Source organism: Protopterus annectens, chromosome 8.part0 (assembly GCF_019279795.1).
Source record: "Protopterus annectens isolate FY-2018-M chromosome 8.part0, PAN1.0, whole genome shotgun sequence".
Taxonomy (NCBI): Eukaryota; Metazoa; Chordata; order Ceratodontiformes; family Protopteridae; genus Protopterus; species Protopterus annectens.
Window position 1 is genome coordinate 736,283,919 of NC_056741.1, and position 18,152 is coordinate 736,302,070.

The following is an 18,152-nucleotide window of genomic DNA, read 5'->3' on the forward strand; positions in this document are numbered from 1 at the left end:
TGTAGGCCAGTGTCTGCTAAATCTTGGTGGCTGTACCTGTAAGAAATCCTTGACTGTTTGCATAGATTTAGCTTTGTCCTCCATTTTCTTTAACACCTCTTCTGCTTTAACACCAAACAAAGCATCATGCTGTAATGGAGCATCTAATAATTTTGCCTTAACATGATCAGGTAGATTTTGTTCCTTTAACCAAGCATGCCTCCTAACTGCGGCCCTGCAGGAGGCTTCCAGAGAATCAAAACCACATGGCAAAGTATGCTTTCCAGCTTGTTCAGCTGCATGCAATAAATCCGGCATTTCTTTGTTTTCTGCACATTCAGAATTTATCAATAGTTTCTGTTTAAGCAGTGACATAATATATTGCTGATATTTGAGCATATGAAACTGACAATTTAAAGCCCTTATAGCCAAGGTAGCAGAAGTGTAAATCTGTTTTCCCCATCTGTCCAGTGCCCTAGAATCCTTGTCAGTAGGAGTAGGGTTTTTTGCAGTGGAAGCCTTGAACCCCTTGGGACAATGAGAGATAGTTTCTGGGTCAGCAGCAAGGTTTTTGAAATGGAATTTATGAGAGTCAGGAAAGTACAGTTTTGTACCTACCATAAATGTAGATGTCCGATAGATATGCAACTGCAGTCCTGACATATGGGGGTTGTCCTGCCTCAGGCAGCCCCTCAGTCGGCCGGATTCCAAAGTCTGGGTCCGGCGTCGGCTGGTGTCGCCTCCTCCCCGACGTCAAAGCGGCTGAAGTATAAAGGCATCCGCCGACGCCATCTTCTTCAGTGTTTCTTGCCCCAGATGCCAGGTGCCCTCCAAGGAAGGCTAAATTTGTGAATGTATAAGCAAAAAATTTCAGACATACACAACAGTAATAAACAGATACACCATAATAGATAACCCCAGCTGAAAAGGAGAGGGGGAATGGACCCAAGGGAAAAAAGCAGTGGGGTAGGAGGGAGGGAAAACCTGACTGCAGTTGCATATCTATTTGACATCTACATTTATGGTAGGTAAAAACTGTACTATGTCCTTCAAGAATGCAACTGCAGTCCTGACATATGGGTTGAATACCATAGCCAAGCTGGGGGTGGTAGGATCTATGCTAGGGATGGTGTAACTAAAAGACCCTGCAGGACTGCAGATGCAAAGCCTGCTCAGGATCTGGAGTATAAAAGCAGGTTGTAGTGTCTGGTAAATGTATGCATGGAGCTCCATGTAGCAGCCTCTAGAATGTCCTTTGTAGCCACTCCTCTTAGAAAAGCTGTGGATGTGGCTATACCTCTGGTTGAGTGTGGCCTAATATTGGCTGGCACACCCTTTCCATGGAAGGAGTAACAGAATCTGATGCAGTGTCCAATCCATTTTGAAATTGTTTATTTGGAGACTGCCTTTCCTTGCACTCCGGCAGCATATGCTACAAATAGTTGGTTAGACTTCCTGGTGGTCTTTGTTCTGTCCAAGTAGTAGCGCAGTTGTCTGTGTATGTCCAAAGTATGCAGCAGCCTTTCCCCTTTATTTTGAGGATTGGGGAAGAAGGTAGGCAGGTGAATTGCTTGATTTAGAGACACCCTGGATATCACTTTTGGCATGAATGAAGGATTGGTCCTTAGAGAAACTCTGTCCTGATGAAAGATGAGAAAGGGAGGTACTGCCATGAGGGCCTGTATCTCCGAGACCCTTCTTGCTGAGGTAACTGCCAACAGGAAGACTGTTTTCCAGGAGAGAAATTGCATTTCTGAAGATGCTGCTGGTTCAAAAGGATGAAGAGTTAATTTTTCCAAGACGTAGTTGAGGTCCCATGCAGGAACTGGTGGTTTTCTGGGAGGTTTGATATTCTTTATCCCTCTTAGAAACTGTCTTAGCAAGGGATGAGAAAACGCAGGTGGGTCACAGTTGTAATTTGCTGAAATTGCTGAAGCATGAATTTTAATGGAAGAATATGAGAGGCCACTATGAAACATTTCTGCCAAGTATTCTAATATCTGTGGTATGCTCATTACTGATGCATCCTGTCCCTTGTTGGCATTCCAGATGATGAATCTCTTCCATTTGGCCGAGTAGGTTTTTCTGGTGGAATGTCTGTGTGCTTCCAGCAAGATTTCCTGAACCTTTTCAGAGAGAGGTACATGGGGCAAAGTCATGTAACCCTCCAAGCTGTCAGTTGTAATGTTTGCAGGTTTTGATGAACAGTCCTGTAATTGTGTTGAGTTAGGAGCAATGGCCATTGGGGCAAGGGCCATGGTTTGGTTTGAGTTATGCTCAGTAGCAAGGGATACCAATGCTGTCTCAGCCAATCTGGAGCTATCAATATTCCCTTTGGTTGCTCTGCTTTGATCTTCAGTAACACCTTGGTGAGTAGTGGTAGAGGAGGGAATGCATAGATTTTTAGGGCATTCCAGCTGAAGGAGAGAGCATCCGTTCTCCAGGCTAGAGGATGGTGTGTCCTTGAGCAGAACCTGTCCAGGTGGTGATTGTGATGAGAAGCAAAGAGATCTACGTCCAGTCTTCCCCATGCAGTTGTTATTTGTGAGAAAATGTGTGGATGCAGCATCCATTCGTGTGGATCCACGAAATCTCTGCTCAACCTGTCTGCCAGAACATTGTCCTTGCCCGGAACAAACTGGGATTGGAAATGAATGTTCAGTTTCAGGGTTTTTTCCCAAAGAGTCATTGTTAGTCTGCAGAGGGGGTATGAGTGAGTGCCTCCTTGTTTGTTTATATACCACATGACCGTGGTGTTGTCTGTCCTTATTAGCAGATGGCCCTGTTGAAGAGATTTTCCAAAGGCTTCTATTGCATGTATCACTGCCAACATCTCCTTCTGATTTATGTGCAGAGGCATTTCTGTGGGAGTCCATTGACCTTGAATGCATCTGTCCTCCATGTGTGCCCCCCATCCATGATCTGAGGCGTCTGTTGTAATGGTTTGACTTGCTTGAACCTTGTTGAAAGGCATGCCTTGGTTTAAATGGCTTGCTTGAGCCCACCACAAAAATTCCCTTTGCAGGCATGGGATGAGTGGTATTACATCTTCTAGGTTGTGGCTGTGTTGAGACCATAAGCTTTTTAGGTACCATTGTAGCTTTCTCATGTGTAGTCTTGCCAGAGGGATCAGAAGAATGCAAGATGCCATGAAACCCAGGGCCTGCAGGATCTTCCTTGCGGTCAGCTGGGTAACTTTTGCTAGGCTTTTGAAGTAATCTGGTAAATGCTGTTGTTTCTCCACTGTGAGGAAAGCCATTTGTGATTGTGTGTCCAGGTTTGCTCCTAGAAAGGTAATCTTTTGGGATGGCAGTAGTCTTGATTTTTGAATGTTGACTGTGTATCCCAAAGCTTGTAGCAACTGAATGACATAGTCCAAGTTTTTTACCAAGGTTTGTTTGCTGTCTGCTTGTATGAGGCAGTCGTCCAGGTAAGGGTATATTTGAATCTCTTGGAGTCTGCAATGTGCAACTACTGATGCCAGGCATTTCATGAACACTCTGGGTGCAGTAGATAAGCCAAATGGCAATGCTGAGAATTGATAATGCTCTGTTCCTGCAAGACATCTGAGGTATCTTCTGCAGCTGTGTCTGATTGGGACATGCAGGTATGCCTCCTTGAGGTCCAGAGTAACCAGCCAAGACCCCTTGCCCACCATGGGAAGGAGTTGCTGTAACATCAGCATTTTTAATTTTGGTAAAACAAGAAAAGTGTTTAGAATGGACAAGTCCAGTATAGGCCTCCATTGCTTTTCTTTTCTTGGAACAAGGAACAGTCTTGAATAGAATCCCTGGCCTTGTTCCTGAGGAGGAACCTTTTCTATAGCTTTTATTTGTAACAGCTTTGAAACTTGTAAGAGAGCCTCTGCACTTTGATTTTGTGGCAGGTTTGGCATGCCTTGTCTCGTTGGTAAGGTGTGGAAGTGGAACCTGTAACCTCTGTCTATTAGTCCAGAATCCATTTGTCCTTGGTTAAAATGTGCCAGTTCTTTGAGAATAAGGATAATTTTCTACCTAGAGGAGCTTCTCTTTGAGCCTTGGTAGGCGGAGTGAAAGTCAAGTCATTGTGATTGTCCCTGTGGTGCAGGTGAACTCCCTGTGCCACTTCTCTGATTTGGTGGTTGCCATTGGCGGCCCCTGTAGGAGCCTCGGTATTGCCCTCTACCTTGAGCACGCCTGTTTTTTCCCCTTTGTAACTTGTCTGAGTCCGGAAAGGACCAATTCTTTGAAGGCCAATTCCTGCTGAATCTGGGGGGCTGAACCTGGAGGAAATCCTTGACAGTCTGTACTGATTTAGCCATTTCCTCAATAGACTTCAACACATCCTGTGCATTAGCACCAAAAAGCTTCTGTTTTTCCAGATGTGCATCAAGGAGCTTAACTTTAACATGGTCTGGCAGAGGCTGTTCTTTCAACCAAGCATGTCTACGAATGATGGCCCCTGTCATGGCTGCCCTACATGAAGCTTCCAATGCATCATAACCACACTGAAGAAAATGATTGCTAACCTGCTGAGTGTTATGAACCAGATCCTGCAATGCCTTTCTATCTATAGGCTCAGGAGAGGCTAACTGTTTCTGCAAATCATCCATTAAGTAATCCTGGTACTGAAACATATGAAAAAGGCAGTTGAGAGACCTCATGGCAAGGGTGGAAGAGGTATAAACTTTTTTGCCCCATCTCTCCAGGGACCTAGCTTCCCTGTCAGCGGGCAGAGGGTTTTTGGCCGAGGAAGTAGCCACTGCCTTGGGGCCCTGTGAAATAGTTTCTAGATCCACAGAGTGGGCCTTAAAGAGATGCTTATGGGTTTCAGGGACCCTGTAATATCTGCCAGGCTTGACAGGAGCAGGGGGGAGAGAATCAGGCGAAGCACTGGAGTCTGAATATACATCATCAAGGACATCCAGCACTGGAGGAATAGCTAAAGGCCTGTGTGTTGGGGTAGCTTAAGGAAGGTACGTAGCCTTTTCCTGGAGTCAGAAAATTCCTGACCCTGCCACTGAAAATGTTCTCTCATGGAGTGGAGTACTTCACCAAAAGAAATATCCTCTGGAGGAGAGGCCGAGGGAATTGAATCCTCAGCATCCATTTCCTCATAGGCCTGGAAGGATTCTTCCTGAGTATCTGAGTGCTCTGAATCCCCAGAGGCTTCATCTGAAGAGAGGGTGTCTGTCTGCTCAGTTCTAAGCCTTTTATCTGCAGGCGGCTGAGAACCTCTGTCTGGGTGCGGCTGAGACCCCCTGATAAGAGAGATTAGATCTGCAGCAAGAGTCATGATCTGTCTATCAGAAGAGGGGCCCTGAACAGTAGGTTTAGGATGGGCCTTGGCCTGGCTGGCAGCCTTGGCACGCGCAAAGGCCTTGATGTACATGGATACCGGAGGCCTAGCTGCCCCACGTGCAGGGGTAACCCTGTCCACAGAAATGGTGTCGGGTAAATCTAGAGCTTCAGTTTCTGGTGGAAAATCAACCACCGGCACCGTTGTGGTCTCCGGGACCAAAGAAAGCATTAACGCGGTGTCGTCGGCCTGGGGCGGTGGAATTACCACTTCCGAAAGGACCGATGCACTCGCGGAGGGCTTAGGCGTGGTATCGGTGGAAGACGCGGGCCGAGGATGTCGGTCCCGGTCCTTGTGTTTTTTGGTAGTTTGCGTTGTCGGTTGTTCCGACGGCATGATATACGCGAAAGATTCGCCAAAAAAGTCTTTGGCAAATTCTGCCCGGCGCCTGAGTGTGCGCTTATTAAAGCAAGCACAGGCAGCACAGGCCGAGACGTCGTTGTCTGGGCCCAGGCAAGGGAGGCAGTAAGAATGGAAGTCCTTATGAGGTATTTGTTTACCACAAGACAAACAATTATTAACTTTTTAAATTTTTTCTGACATCGGCTGAGGCAAGAAAAAATGTTCCCCAACGGGGTACTTAGCTTTTAGATGACTTCGGTAACTGAAACACAGGAGCTGACTGACCGGCACTTGCGAACTGCTTCTGCTTCGGGCACTGCGCGGCAAGAAAGATTGAAGAAGATGGCGTCGGCGGATGCCGTTATACTCCAGCCGCTGTGACGTTGGGGAGGAGGCAACACCAGCCGACACCGGACCCAGACTTTGGAATCCGGCCGACCGAGGGGCTGCCTGAGGCAGGACAACCCCCATATGTCAGGACTGCAGTTGCATTCTTGAAGGACATCCCTGTAGTACCTGTCCAGCTTAACAGGAGCTGGAGGTAAGGAGTCAGGGGTCAGACTGGACTCTGAAAATACATCATCTACAATGTCTAACACAGGTGGAATAGCTAGGGGCCTGTGTTGTGGTAGTAAAAGGAAGTCTCTGAGCCTTTTCTTAGATTCTGAATAATCTTGGCTCTCCCAGTGGAAATGCTCCCTCATGGTATGTAAAGTTTCCCCAAAAGAATAATCCTCAGGAGGAGAGGCTGAAGGGATAGATTCTTCAGCATCAGAATCCTCATAGGGAGGAAGAGAGTATTCCTGATCATGAGAGTAATCAGATGAAATGGAAACCTGATCTGAAGATTCATATTCTGTCTCTTGCCTAGGCCTCTTATCAGGAGGAGGATGGGAACCCCTGATCAAAGTAATTAGGTCTTCGGCCATTTTAAGCATCTGTTTTTTAGGCATGGATGCCTGTCCATGAGGATGTTGTACTTGTTTCTTTGTCTTTAAAGGTGCTTTAGTCTTTGCCTTTGAAGCTGAAGTCGTTTTAACATATTATGAATAGGTCTGCAAACACCCTCAGAAGCCAATGCCTGCTCAGCGGCTCTGGACCCATCTTAGGGAATAGTTTCCGAAGGTCCAATACCTTGAGCTTCCAGCGGCCTGGTCGACTCCACGTGGGCATCGGTAGCGGCCAGCGAGTCTAAAGTAGCGGTCATCAGGGGTTGCGAAGGCGCCTCACTGAGAACCGGCGACTGACTTAAAAGAAGCCTCGTCGTCGGTTTTGGACCTTGGATGCCTGTCCTTTTCTTTGCGTTTCTTGTGAATTCCGGTAGTCAGATGGCTATCCGACGACATTGTATAGTTAAATCTTCTGCCAAAATAGTGAAATGCAAAATTGTATCGACGCTTAATAATGCGTTGGTTAAATCTAGCACAAAACCGTCAACTAGCAACGTCGTGGTCAGGGCCTAGGCAGGGAATACAGTAAGAATGAAAGTCCTTATGAGGTATTTGCTTCCCACAAGAAATACAATTATTAACTTTTTCTGACATCGGTCTGGAGCAAGAAAAAAGTTTCCCCAATGGGGTACTTAGCTTTTAGTGAAGACTTCGGATCTGAAATTCGAACACGAAAATCTCAGGAGTCAGCCGACCGGCACTTGCGAACTGCTTTTTCTTCGGGCACCGTGCAGCAAGAAAGACTAAAGAAAATGGCATCAGCTGTATCTTTTATACCCCTGGCACACTGACGTCAGGGAAGAGGCGACGGCGACCGACGCCGGACCTAGACTTTGGAATTCAGGCCGACTGAGGGTAGCCTGCCAGCAGGATAACCCAATTGTAATGACTGCAACAGTGAAACATGAAGAACATCAGCAGATTTATGAGTAACAGGATCACCACCTGAAAACATCATACATGCAGTTTGGGAATAAGCAGCTGGAGAACCCCAAGCATCTAGTCTGACATTTCCAATGGTATGACATCCATGGCAGTAAGTGGTTACACGCACACAGACACAGACACACATACGTTGGCACAGAATTTACCAAGCATCTTCCTTTCTTCACTTTTGGTTCCTAGGAAAAGATGTTTATTACTGTAGAAAGTGTTAATTTGTATCACATGATTTCGGTTTTGTTTTATTTCTGATGTATCTGAAATGTTTGCTTCTGCTGCTCCAACAAAATACTGAACTATAACAAACACATATGCAACTGGTCTGCCTCACCTCACTGTCATGTGGTGGGAGCTGATGCAGAAGCTGTTTAATTCTGTATCTCTCTCCCGGGCTGTTTACATAGGGAACTCTGTCTTCAGGAATGCAGCTGAAATACTGATAAACCTACAAGAAAAAATGGTGTGAGAGAAAGTAAACCACAATTGCAATTACTTCCTTTGCAAACAGATATACAAGACAAATCTATAGTTAATTGATGTGTTTCCCTTGCCAGATGGTACTGCTGTGATATGACCAAACCAACTCCTGTCCAGTAGCCCACACAAACTTCAGGCACTTTGAAACACATTACATCTGAAACTTAACTATAACACCATCAAAACAAGTAAAAGATAAAATGATTTTTTCAGAGCTTTCAGTTCCTATGATCTATACATATTCTTGGATGACCGGTTATGAACTTTTCCATAACTATTTTGACATTCACCCAGCTTGTTGACTTAAGACCTTTCAGATCACACCTGCATACTTAATTCTGTCCAATACTTGTTTACTTTTTTCAACGAGTACACAATGATAATGAAAGTTATCTGGGTATATGAATAACAGGCACTGCTTTTGGAGATAAATTATGTGTACGTACACACACACACACACACACACACACATATATATATATATATATATATATATATATATATATATATGTACACAAACACATATTTGTGTGTGTGTGAATATATATATATATATATATATATATATATATATATATATATATATATATACACTTATTTGCCTTCGTTTACTGGGAAAGACAGGGCAAAACCAATTTTCAGCAGAGGCTCTGGAAGAAAAGCTCCAGTGGATACATTTAAGATACTCACAGCAAAACTTTTTTTTTACAAAAATACAATGCATAGTTCTTAACACATCTAGGTACAAACAGGTATCTATTCTGTAATGATGCTATTTAAAACACAGAACAGGTATTTCTTCTGTAGTGGTATTATAAGGAAATTATATCCTATGTATAAAACATTTAGTATGTAAACAGTTGGTGTATTAAAATGGGCTGAAACTAAATGTTAAAAGATGTGGACAACCCTCTCTTCACCATACTGTATAAACACACCAGTGCAAAAGGAAAATGCAGTCATGGGAATTGGGTACATAGGTTGATAACTCCCTCTCATTTTGTCCATCATATGACAATGGCTGTCGGGAACTTCTTTTACGTAGCCCACCTATTTGGAGAAGGAATATCATCAAGGTGTGAAGAGGTAACAACTTCCTTTTACTCAGTATTGATCAGGGCAGTTATCAAGTACAATGCCCCCTTTGGGACACATCTCACTAAAAAGCATATCAAACAATCAGAAAGACCCCAAAAGTACAAACCGAAAAGGTCCTAGGCCTAAAGTCCCTGAGCTACCAAGAAAGGGGGGAAGCTCCATTCCTTTAATTCAGTGCATTAGACTCTTGAGCGGAGATCTGTGCCTTGATTACCACACCATTAGTACCCGATTGGGGAGATATGGAGATCCAGAACAAGTCCAGTATCTCCAGACCACAGACCATAGGCAACAAAGCAAAAGGAGGTGGACTAGCAATATATATAAAAGATGTACACACCTCCAGGCTGGACAAACAGTATGACGTACAGGAGACACTCCAGGTCCAGATAACCATTGACAGGATTCCTATTCAAATCATAGCTAGCTACAGGCCCCCAACTTTGACTCAAGATGCCCATTCCACCTATCTGAACCTCTTCTAATCTATCAAGATTCAACCCTTTACCCTGATCCTGGGCGACTTTAACTATCCAACTATAGACTGGAAGAACTACTCATGCCAAAACACAAATGCCCAGAGATTCCATGATTTTGTCAATGCAAATGCCTTGGACCAGCTGGTTGATATCACCACAAGAGGTGAAAATATCTTGGACTTGGTATTAACCAACATGAATAACCAATGCAGCATCCCTATAGTGTCATCCACCCTGGTAAGTTCCGACCACAAAACGGTCACTTATGAAGTAACCCCCCCCCCCCCCCCCATTAGGGTCAAACAAAAAAACTTCTCCAAAGCTGATTACAACCTGCTGAGGGAAGGTATAAACAGCTTCACAGCCCCATCCCCCTCCACAGGAATTATTGAGTACAATGCCCCTTTCGGTATGTACCTCATAAAGCACATGAAGCAGTTGGGGAGACCACTGAGGTTCTTCAGCAGAAGAATCCAGGGCCTCAAATATCTACCCTACCCAGATAGGCTAAAGGCCCTTTCCCTCTACTCAAGTCTCTTACAGACTTCTCAAAGGAGACATCTGTCTGGCATACAAAGCAATCTCAGACCCTGCCTTGATGGGGCTGCTGCACATCTGCAAGTCAAGCTCCACTCAAGCAACCCGCATGTGCAACCTCAACTTGGTCTGTGACATCAGTAGAACTTGTTGGCGGGACAGATTTGCATCCCAGAGACTCCCTCTCCTGTGGAATAGACTCCTGCTCCATGTCAAGCAGAGTATCTCAGTAACTCTTTTTAAGTGCAACCTGGATAACTGAATGGACAACAGAAAATACAACCCTGGGATTCCACCTGTGTCCCTGTTGGACAGGGGCATTGTGTGCTGACTTGTTGGAACATAGGCTAAATTCTTGGCTAGGCTCTTAAGGGCCTTAGAGCCAATAGCCTAATAACCTCCTATGATCCTATAAGCTAGGGACCCAATCCTTCACCAGCAGATAAATAAAACATGGTGGAGGGGCAAGGTTCACAACCCAGTACCTCCCAAGCCTCAGGAATAACCTTAGCCTAAAAATATGTGAACAGATAGTTTATACAGTCTTCGGAAAAGGATGAAGGGAAGTACTGCACAGCTTTAAAAATGCTCCAAATGATGCAATCAAGTATCATAATAATAATCAATTATGTAAGGGCTAAAAGGAAGCTGAAGGCTAAAGTGAAACACAGAACATGCTCTTATGAATCCAAACTGGCTAAAAATGCAAGTATTAACACAAAAACACTGTTCAAGTCTTTTAGACACTGTTACAGATAAAATGTTTAATATCCAATTTAAGGTGGATGAAAAATGTATTATTGAACTAGAAAATCTGGCAATTATTTTTATTAAAAGCTTTTTTAATAGTGATGCACTGGTGTAATCCAAGTAAACTGTTGATGGTCTTCTTTACCACATTAAGTGTGTCTTATTACTTCTGGTATCTGTTTAGCTAGAGCTGTAATCCTTACAGCTTAACACCATGTATTCTTACTGCACCTAGTCATAGATGATGGCATGCAATCAAAAGACTCCTTTTCTTTACACAGATGGATAAGATGTACCCCCAGGTAGCTGGAGCACTGTCATTATGGGATTTACTGCTACAACAGTCATAGCTAGTGCATGACGCTTTTGAAACTATACTCACACTTGATTTCTTAGCAGTTAAATGACAAACTGAATATTTACACATTACTTGAAACAAAACACTGTTCGAAATTATGACTAAATGGAAAGTGCCTAAACAGAAAAGGCATTTTAGAGAAAGTGACAGCAATTAAAATGGAGACTGGGAGATCGTCACAGAAAAAATATCTGCAGATAACAGCTGATTATTACAGTAACTAAATATAGCACACGAAAGCAGATGAACTAGGTGAAGGCTGCTTCAGATTTATTAAAAGAGTTTGAGAAAGAAACTGGTACAATGCTTGGCATAGGTAACTGCAGATGAGAAGTCTGCATCTGTCGGGTATAAGGAATTACTGCTGCTGGAGAAAAAGCTGGAAAAATTACAGTTTTCCTAAATAGGAGATATATAAGGAAGAGCTAAAGTGAAGGTGAAGTCACTGTAAAAAGCAATGACACAAGTATGTGTACAATATAACACACCATTGTTGTATACAATGCTGGCACATTCAGCCATCCACAACCCCTTTTTTCCCATTTTTGCACATGGGGTCAGGGTGCGACTTCAACAGTGACAATCATCTAAAGCGGGTGGCTAGCCCTGCCGTGGCTGTTCTTCCACACCACAGTCTCACAAGCACACACAGACACACATACACCCTCTGGCCAATTTAGAGTTTCCAATCCACCGACTGCACGTCTTCGGAATGTTGGAGGAAACTGCAGCACCTGGAGGAAACTCGCGTGAATACAGAGAGGACATGCAGACTCCACCTAGAAAGCATCCCGGCTGAGAATCGAACTAGGGAGCCTCTTGCTGTCAGACAAATGCTATATTTTTATTCAGCAATCAGAAGTGAAAAAATAATTAAGAAATGCAGATAAATATGTAAAGCAGCAAGTTATGGAATATCTCAAAATAGAGTCGAACTACTGCAGTTTAGCAGCAGACGGAAAGTGTGAGAAAAGAGTCAACAGTTGGATGAGCGTAGCTGCATGGACAGAAAATGGAAACGTTATTAAACAATGAGTTCTATGGAAGGAAGACCTGATAAATAATATGAAAAACAGAAAACTACCAAGGGAAGACATGAAACATATTGAAAAAAGATGAAGATACACATAGACTGGGTTAAGTGGAGGAAACAAAGCAGCATGGTGGGAGGGAAGACAAGGGGGCAAGAGCTAGCAGAATGGCAGACTCAGTCAACAAATCCCCCAAAAGTAAAAAAAAAAAAGAAACAAAAGTATGTACAAGTGTCTGGTGAAATAATAGAAATGCCATTAGTAATGACAAGCGTTTCTGCACTCCATGGTCTACAGTGCCAAATTAGCTAAGTGGCAAGGTTACATTTATTTGCAGTTTGAAAGGATGGGCACTAATACACTCTTGCATGTTTATCTCTTTATGCTTTTGTAACTGTTGCTTACCTCAGGGTGGGAGTTCCTTATAAACGTATCTTTGTCAGGAAAATAAATAAAAAAAAAACTACACAACTGATTTTATATATCAAATACTATGACTTTCTTACAGCATTATTTCACAACAGCACTATCAAGTTTCTATTGTCACTTATTTCTTATGATTTAAGAATTCCTCTGTCCCGAGTAATGGCTAAAAGGGTCAGAAATGAAATAATTCCCTCACCTGGCTAACAAATAAATGAACTGAAATTCTAACTGGCACAGACTATAGAGGCTTTTAGTGGCCTTCTTACCAGGATGGAAATTCTGATCTGAATACAAGGAACAGAAAGGAAAATCTCTGCAGAAAAACATTGTAGCATACTACATGCTGGGGCACAAATTCAACAGATATCTGCTGCTTACCCAGGTTCTTGAAAGGCCTTATCTCAAACAGCATGTGTTTAAAGCCTGGGTGCATGGCAAGATCTGCTTATAGTGGATCCCCTTCAGAATGTCGAAAGCTCAAAAGACAAAATCAAAATATCAAAAACTCAAAATATTGAAAATGGAGTTTGCCCTCTCTCCAGTGTTGTGCGATCTTGGAGTTAGTGGCATATATAATTAGCAAGGGGGTGCAGGGGGGCTTGCCCCCTGCATTAAAAATATTTTTGATATTGTGAGTTTTAAATATTTTGATTTTCAGTCTTCTGAACTTACGATTTTCTGACATAGACCCGTTTATAGTACACCTGTTGTACGTGTTACTGCATTTACATTCTTTTTTTTTCTTTTATAGCATCTTTTTTGTCATTTATATTTGTATGGGATAGATTTATTTTTGAGTGCATATTGAACATATTCATATAACCTTTTTTCTTGGTTTTCTGACCCCATTTCATAAAAGTATATATGGCTAGATAGGTATTCACTTTAAATGAAATCTCAGTTTGACCACCAGATGGCGGTGTAGCATCAATAAGCTGTCCCACATAACTAAGCCTGTCACTAAAACACAAACTTCAGAACTAGATATTCCTGATTTATTATCACACAGCTTGATAAATATTTATGTGGGGAATCAATCCTGCTCCCAAGACAAAAAAAAAAAAAAAAAATGACCCCAATTTGCTATCCCAGGAAGTTATATTACTAAAGCTGTAAACCTACCTACTTTTGTGTCCTCAGAAAAGGAAAAGACAGGCAGCTACTTGGAAGCTGAGCATTATTCAAGGCTTGTCATTAGCCACATACTGTTGTACTAGTACTGTTGTAGTAACTGTCAAAAAAGTGCAAGATTTGGATAAGAATGCTGCTTTGGTTTATTAACAGTTTCTAAATAATGACCATGCTGGAAACGCTTGAAGTATTTAACTGTGAATCTAAGGACTTGTATGGAGCTCTTAGGGCTTGTGGCTAAAAAACTTAGGTTCACTCAAGCCATTCTACTATCCCATGATTTTTCACTGACTTTCTTCTGTTAGCATCACCTTTTCTTTGTTTTTTGTTTACTGAACGTATTATAACCTCTACTTTAAGCGATTTTCATATTTATAAGCCAAACTGGAAATACTTTTTTAATGCAACTGAGACATGTTTTGTTGTGAGTGGACCTCTCTGCCCCCACATCCATCCTACATAATAAAACTTTATTTACAACTCCACCCACCCTATCCATTCAAACCTCTCCTTTAAAAGAACATTTCAGATTCCGCTTATTCAGAAAGTCCCACAAACAGTTGGGGCATTTATCAGGTTTCAGTGAAGAAACAAATGTATCAGTTAGAATCACCTTCAGTTAATGACTACAGGCAAGTCTGAATTTTTTGAAAAAGAGCCGAGTGAAAGCTGATCCAGTGCTCACAAGGTGGAGGATAAAACAGCAACACTTGAGTCAAGACCTTGCTCGCACATATACATATACTTTTCTTACAGATACAAACACAAACACACACAGACACACACACACACACACACACACACACACACACACACACACACACACACACACACACACACACACAGTGAGCAAAATTGCTGGGAAGCTTTAAGGTACAAACTGACACATTTCTGCATGTCACAGGGAAATAAATTATTCTTCATGTTGGAAGTCATCAGGGAGAGAAAGCTAACCATATTCATATAAATAACCACTTTATCTGATTAAATTGCTTAGTTTTCTGAGCTCATATTATACATGTAAGTTTATATTAGAAGGTTGACGTAACACTTCGACGTTTGAAAGTGCAAGACCAGGACACTGACTGTTCATATGATCAAGTGTACATAACTACTCATGTACCAATACACTTGCCCAATGTTTCCTGGACTTCATTAATTCCGGTGCCCTGGACCACCTTGTTCTTACCCCCATTAGAGGTAGCAACATCCTTGACCTGGTCATTACTAATATGGGAGACCATTGCTCTACACCAACAGTCAACTCCTCCCTGGTTAGACCATAAACTAATCACCTTGGAAATCCACATCCCTCCCACCCCCACCACCTCAAAAGTAACCACCATGAAAAACTTCTCCAAAGCTAACTTTGGGCTCCTAAGAACAGAGGCGGCTAACTTCATAACACCCATGCAAATGGAGAATAGTTGCATGACCGCTGAATCATACACCAATGCACTGTACGAACACATACACAAATGCAAGGATCTCGCCATACCCAACAGAAAATACAGTTGTGTACACTTACCATAAACGTAGATGTTCGAGTGTATTCACTGTTGCAGTCATTACATTTGGGTAATCCTGCTGGCAGGTTGCCCTCAGTCAGCCTGAATTCCAAAGTCCTGGGTCCTGTGTCGGCCGCTGTCGCCCCTTCCCTGACATCAGGTCGTCAGGGGTATAAAAGAAGCAGCCAATGGCATTTTCTTTAGTTTTTCTTGCCCCAGATGTCAGGTGCCCCCTAAAAGGGTTGCCAAAATTTATATATGTTTAATTACATGCACCAATATAAACTTTACCTTCATCTACATGCAAATACACCACAAGGTTGTATAAATCAGAGAAGGAAAGATAGGTTCCATCAGAAGAAAGAGGGGGATGGTGGGTAACCTGGACTGCAACAGAGAATACACTCGAAAATCTATATTTATGGTAAGTGTACACAACTGTACTATGTTCTTTGTGTTTCACTGTTGCAGTCATTACATTTGGGTAGAGTCCCAATGCTAAGGTTGGGAGGCTGGAGCTAAACAGCATTAGGAGCAGCTATGAGGCCCTGCAGAACTGCAGTGGCAAAGCCTGCCCTGGATTTAGAGTAGAATGGCAGATGATAGTGCTTTGTAAAGGTGTGCACTGAACTCCAAGTAGCAGCCTCTAAAATGTCCTTGGTAGGTACTCCCCTGAGAAAGGCTGCTGAAGTGGCTGCAGCTCTGGTTGAGTGTGGCCTAATGCCCTTAGGTACTAGCTTGCCATGGTGTACATAGCAGAAATGAATTCAGTGGCCTATCCACTTTGAAATAGTCTGCTTTGAGATAGCCTTTCCTTGTGATCCTGCAGCATATGTCACTAGTAATTGCTCTGTCTTTCTGAAAACTTTGGTTCTGACCAAGTAGAATCTAAGCTGTCTGTGCACATCCAAAGAATGCAGAATTCTTTCCCCCTTGTTCTGTGGATTTGGATAAAAAGTTGGCAGGTGAATAGTTTGGTTGAGAGCCACACTGGACACCACCTTAGGCATAAATGTTGGGTCTGTCCTCAGAGAGACCCTGTCTGGATAACAAATGATAAAAGGTTCCACAGCCATGAGTGCCTGTAGCTCTGAAACTCATCTTGCAGAAGTTATTGCTAGGAGCAGAGCTGTTTTCCAAGATAAAAACTTTATATCAGCAGTAGCAGCTGGCTCAAAAAGAGGCAGGGTGAGTTTTTCCAAGACATAGTTGAGGTCCCATGCAGGCATTGGTGATCTCCTTGTAGGCCTTAAATCTCTGGCTCCTCTGAGGTACTTAAGGGATGAGAAAAGATTGGTGGCTCTACATTGTAATGAGCTGAAATTGCAGAGGCGTGAATTTTAATAGATGAAAAAGATAGGCTTTTGTCCAGCATCTCAGTTAGGTATTGCAAAATCTGAGGAATATTTGGCACAGCTGTATCAGTTCCTTGTACCTGGTTCCAAGCACAGAATCTTTTCCATTTTCCAACATAAGATTTTCTAGTACTAGGCCTTCTGGCTTCCAAAATGATGTCCATCACAGCTTTATTGAGAGGTGTGTTTTGTATGACTACATTATTTGCCATGCTGCCAGGTTTAAAGTCCTGAGTTGGCTGTGCAGGATCTGACTGTTTTGCTGGGACAGTGGGTGAGGTATTTGAGGTAAGGTCCAAGCTGGGCATTGAGGCAAGCTCCTTAGTATTGGATACCAGTACTGGCAGGGCCAGTCTGGGGCAATCAGTATCATCTTTGGCTTCTCCTGTCTAACCTTTAGGAGTACCTTGAGGAGGAGAGGCAGAGGGGGAAATACATATACTGATAGGTTTTTCCAGCTGAAAGATAGGGCGTCCACTTTCCATGCTTGTCTGTGATAAATCCTTGTGCAGAATCTTTTTAATTTGTAGTTGTGAGGGGAGGCAAATAGATCTATGTCCGGGCATCCCCATTTCCTTGTTATCATGCTGAAGACGTGTGGATCCAGGTGCCACTCGTGGAGATCCATGAGGTTTCTGCTTGTTCTCTGCTTGAATTAGACAGTTGTCCAAGTAAGGATATATTTGTATTCCTCTTTGTCTGCAGAATGCAATCACTGGTGCCAGGCACTTTGTAAAGGCCCTGGGTGCAGTAGATAAGCCAAAGGGCAGTGCAGAGAATTGGTAATACATTGAGCCAGGCTTGAATATGAGGTATCTTCTGCATATTTGTCTGATTGGGACATGCAGGTATGCCTCTTTTAGGTCTAAAGTCACAAGCCAAGCGTTCTTGCCCAGCATGGGCAGAAGCTGCTGCAAAGTCAACATATTCAATTTTGGTATATCCAGGAATGTGTTCAAAATAGATAGGTCCAGTATTGGCCTCCAGGCCTTGTCCTTTCTGGGTACCAAGAACAGTCTTGAGTAAAATCCTTGTCTCTGCTCTTGCTCTGGTACTTTTGTTGTATGGCCCCCATGTCCATGAGGGATGAGACTTGTTTTTGTGCCTCTGCCCATTGATTTTTTTTGGCAGATCTGGCCAACCGTTTGCCTTTGGCAGGGTATGGAAATGGAACTTGTAGCCTTGTGACACGATATTTAGGACCCACTTGTCCTGGGTTATAATGTGCAAATTTTGAGAAAAAAGTGCTAATTTTCCCCCTAAGGGTGCTGCCAGGAGATAAGTGCTTGGTGCAGGCAGGTGGGACTGTTTCCTGTATGGTTGTGATTGTCCCCCCATTGCTTTGACCGGTATGAACCTTGCACCTGGGGTCTGCCTCTGGGGCGTCTGGATCTGCCCCTTTGAGTTCTGTCTGACACAGGAAAGGACCAATTCTTTGTTGGCCAGTGTCTA

General features: G+C 43.1%; 1 protein-coding gene across 2 annotated transcripts in view; it reads right to left on the bottom strand.

Annotated features, from left to right (window-relative positions):
* The window catches only part of PRICKLE3 (prickle planar cell polarity protein 3), a 1,188,758-nt gene that overhangs the window by 184,386 nt on the left and 986,220 nt on the right, over nt 1-18,152 (bottom strand). For both annotated transcript variants that reach the window (XM_044080198.1, XM_044080197.1), the window contains one exon: nt 7,882-7,995. In XM_044080198.1, coding sequence (XP_043936133.1) covers nt 7,882-7,995 — 114 coding nt within the window. The remainder of the gene's footprint in view (nt 1-7,881; nt 7,996-18,152) is intronic.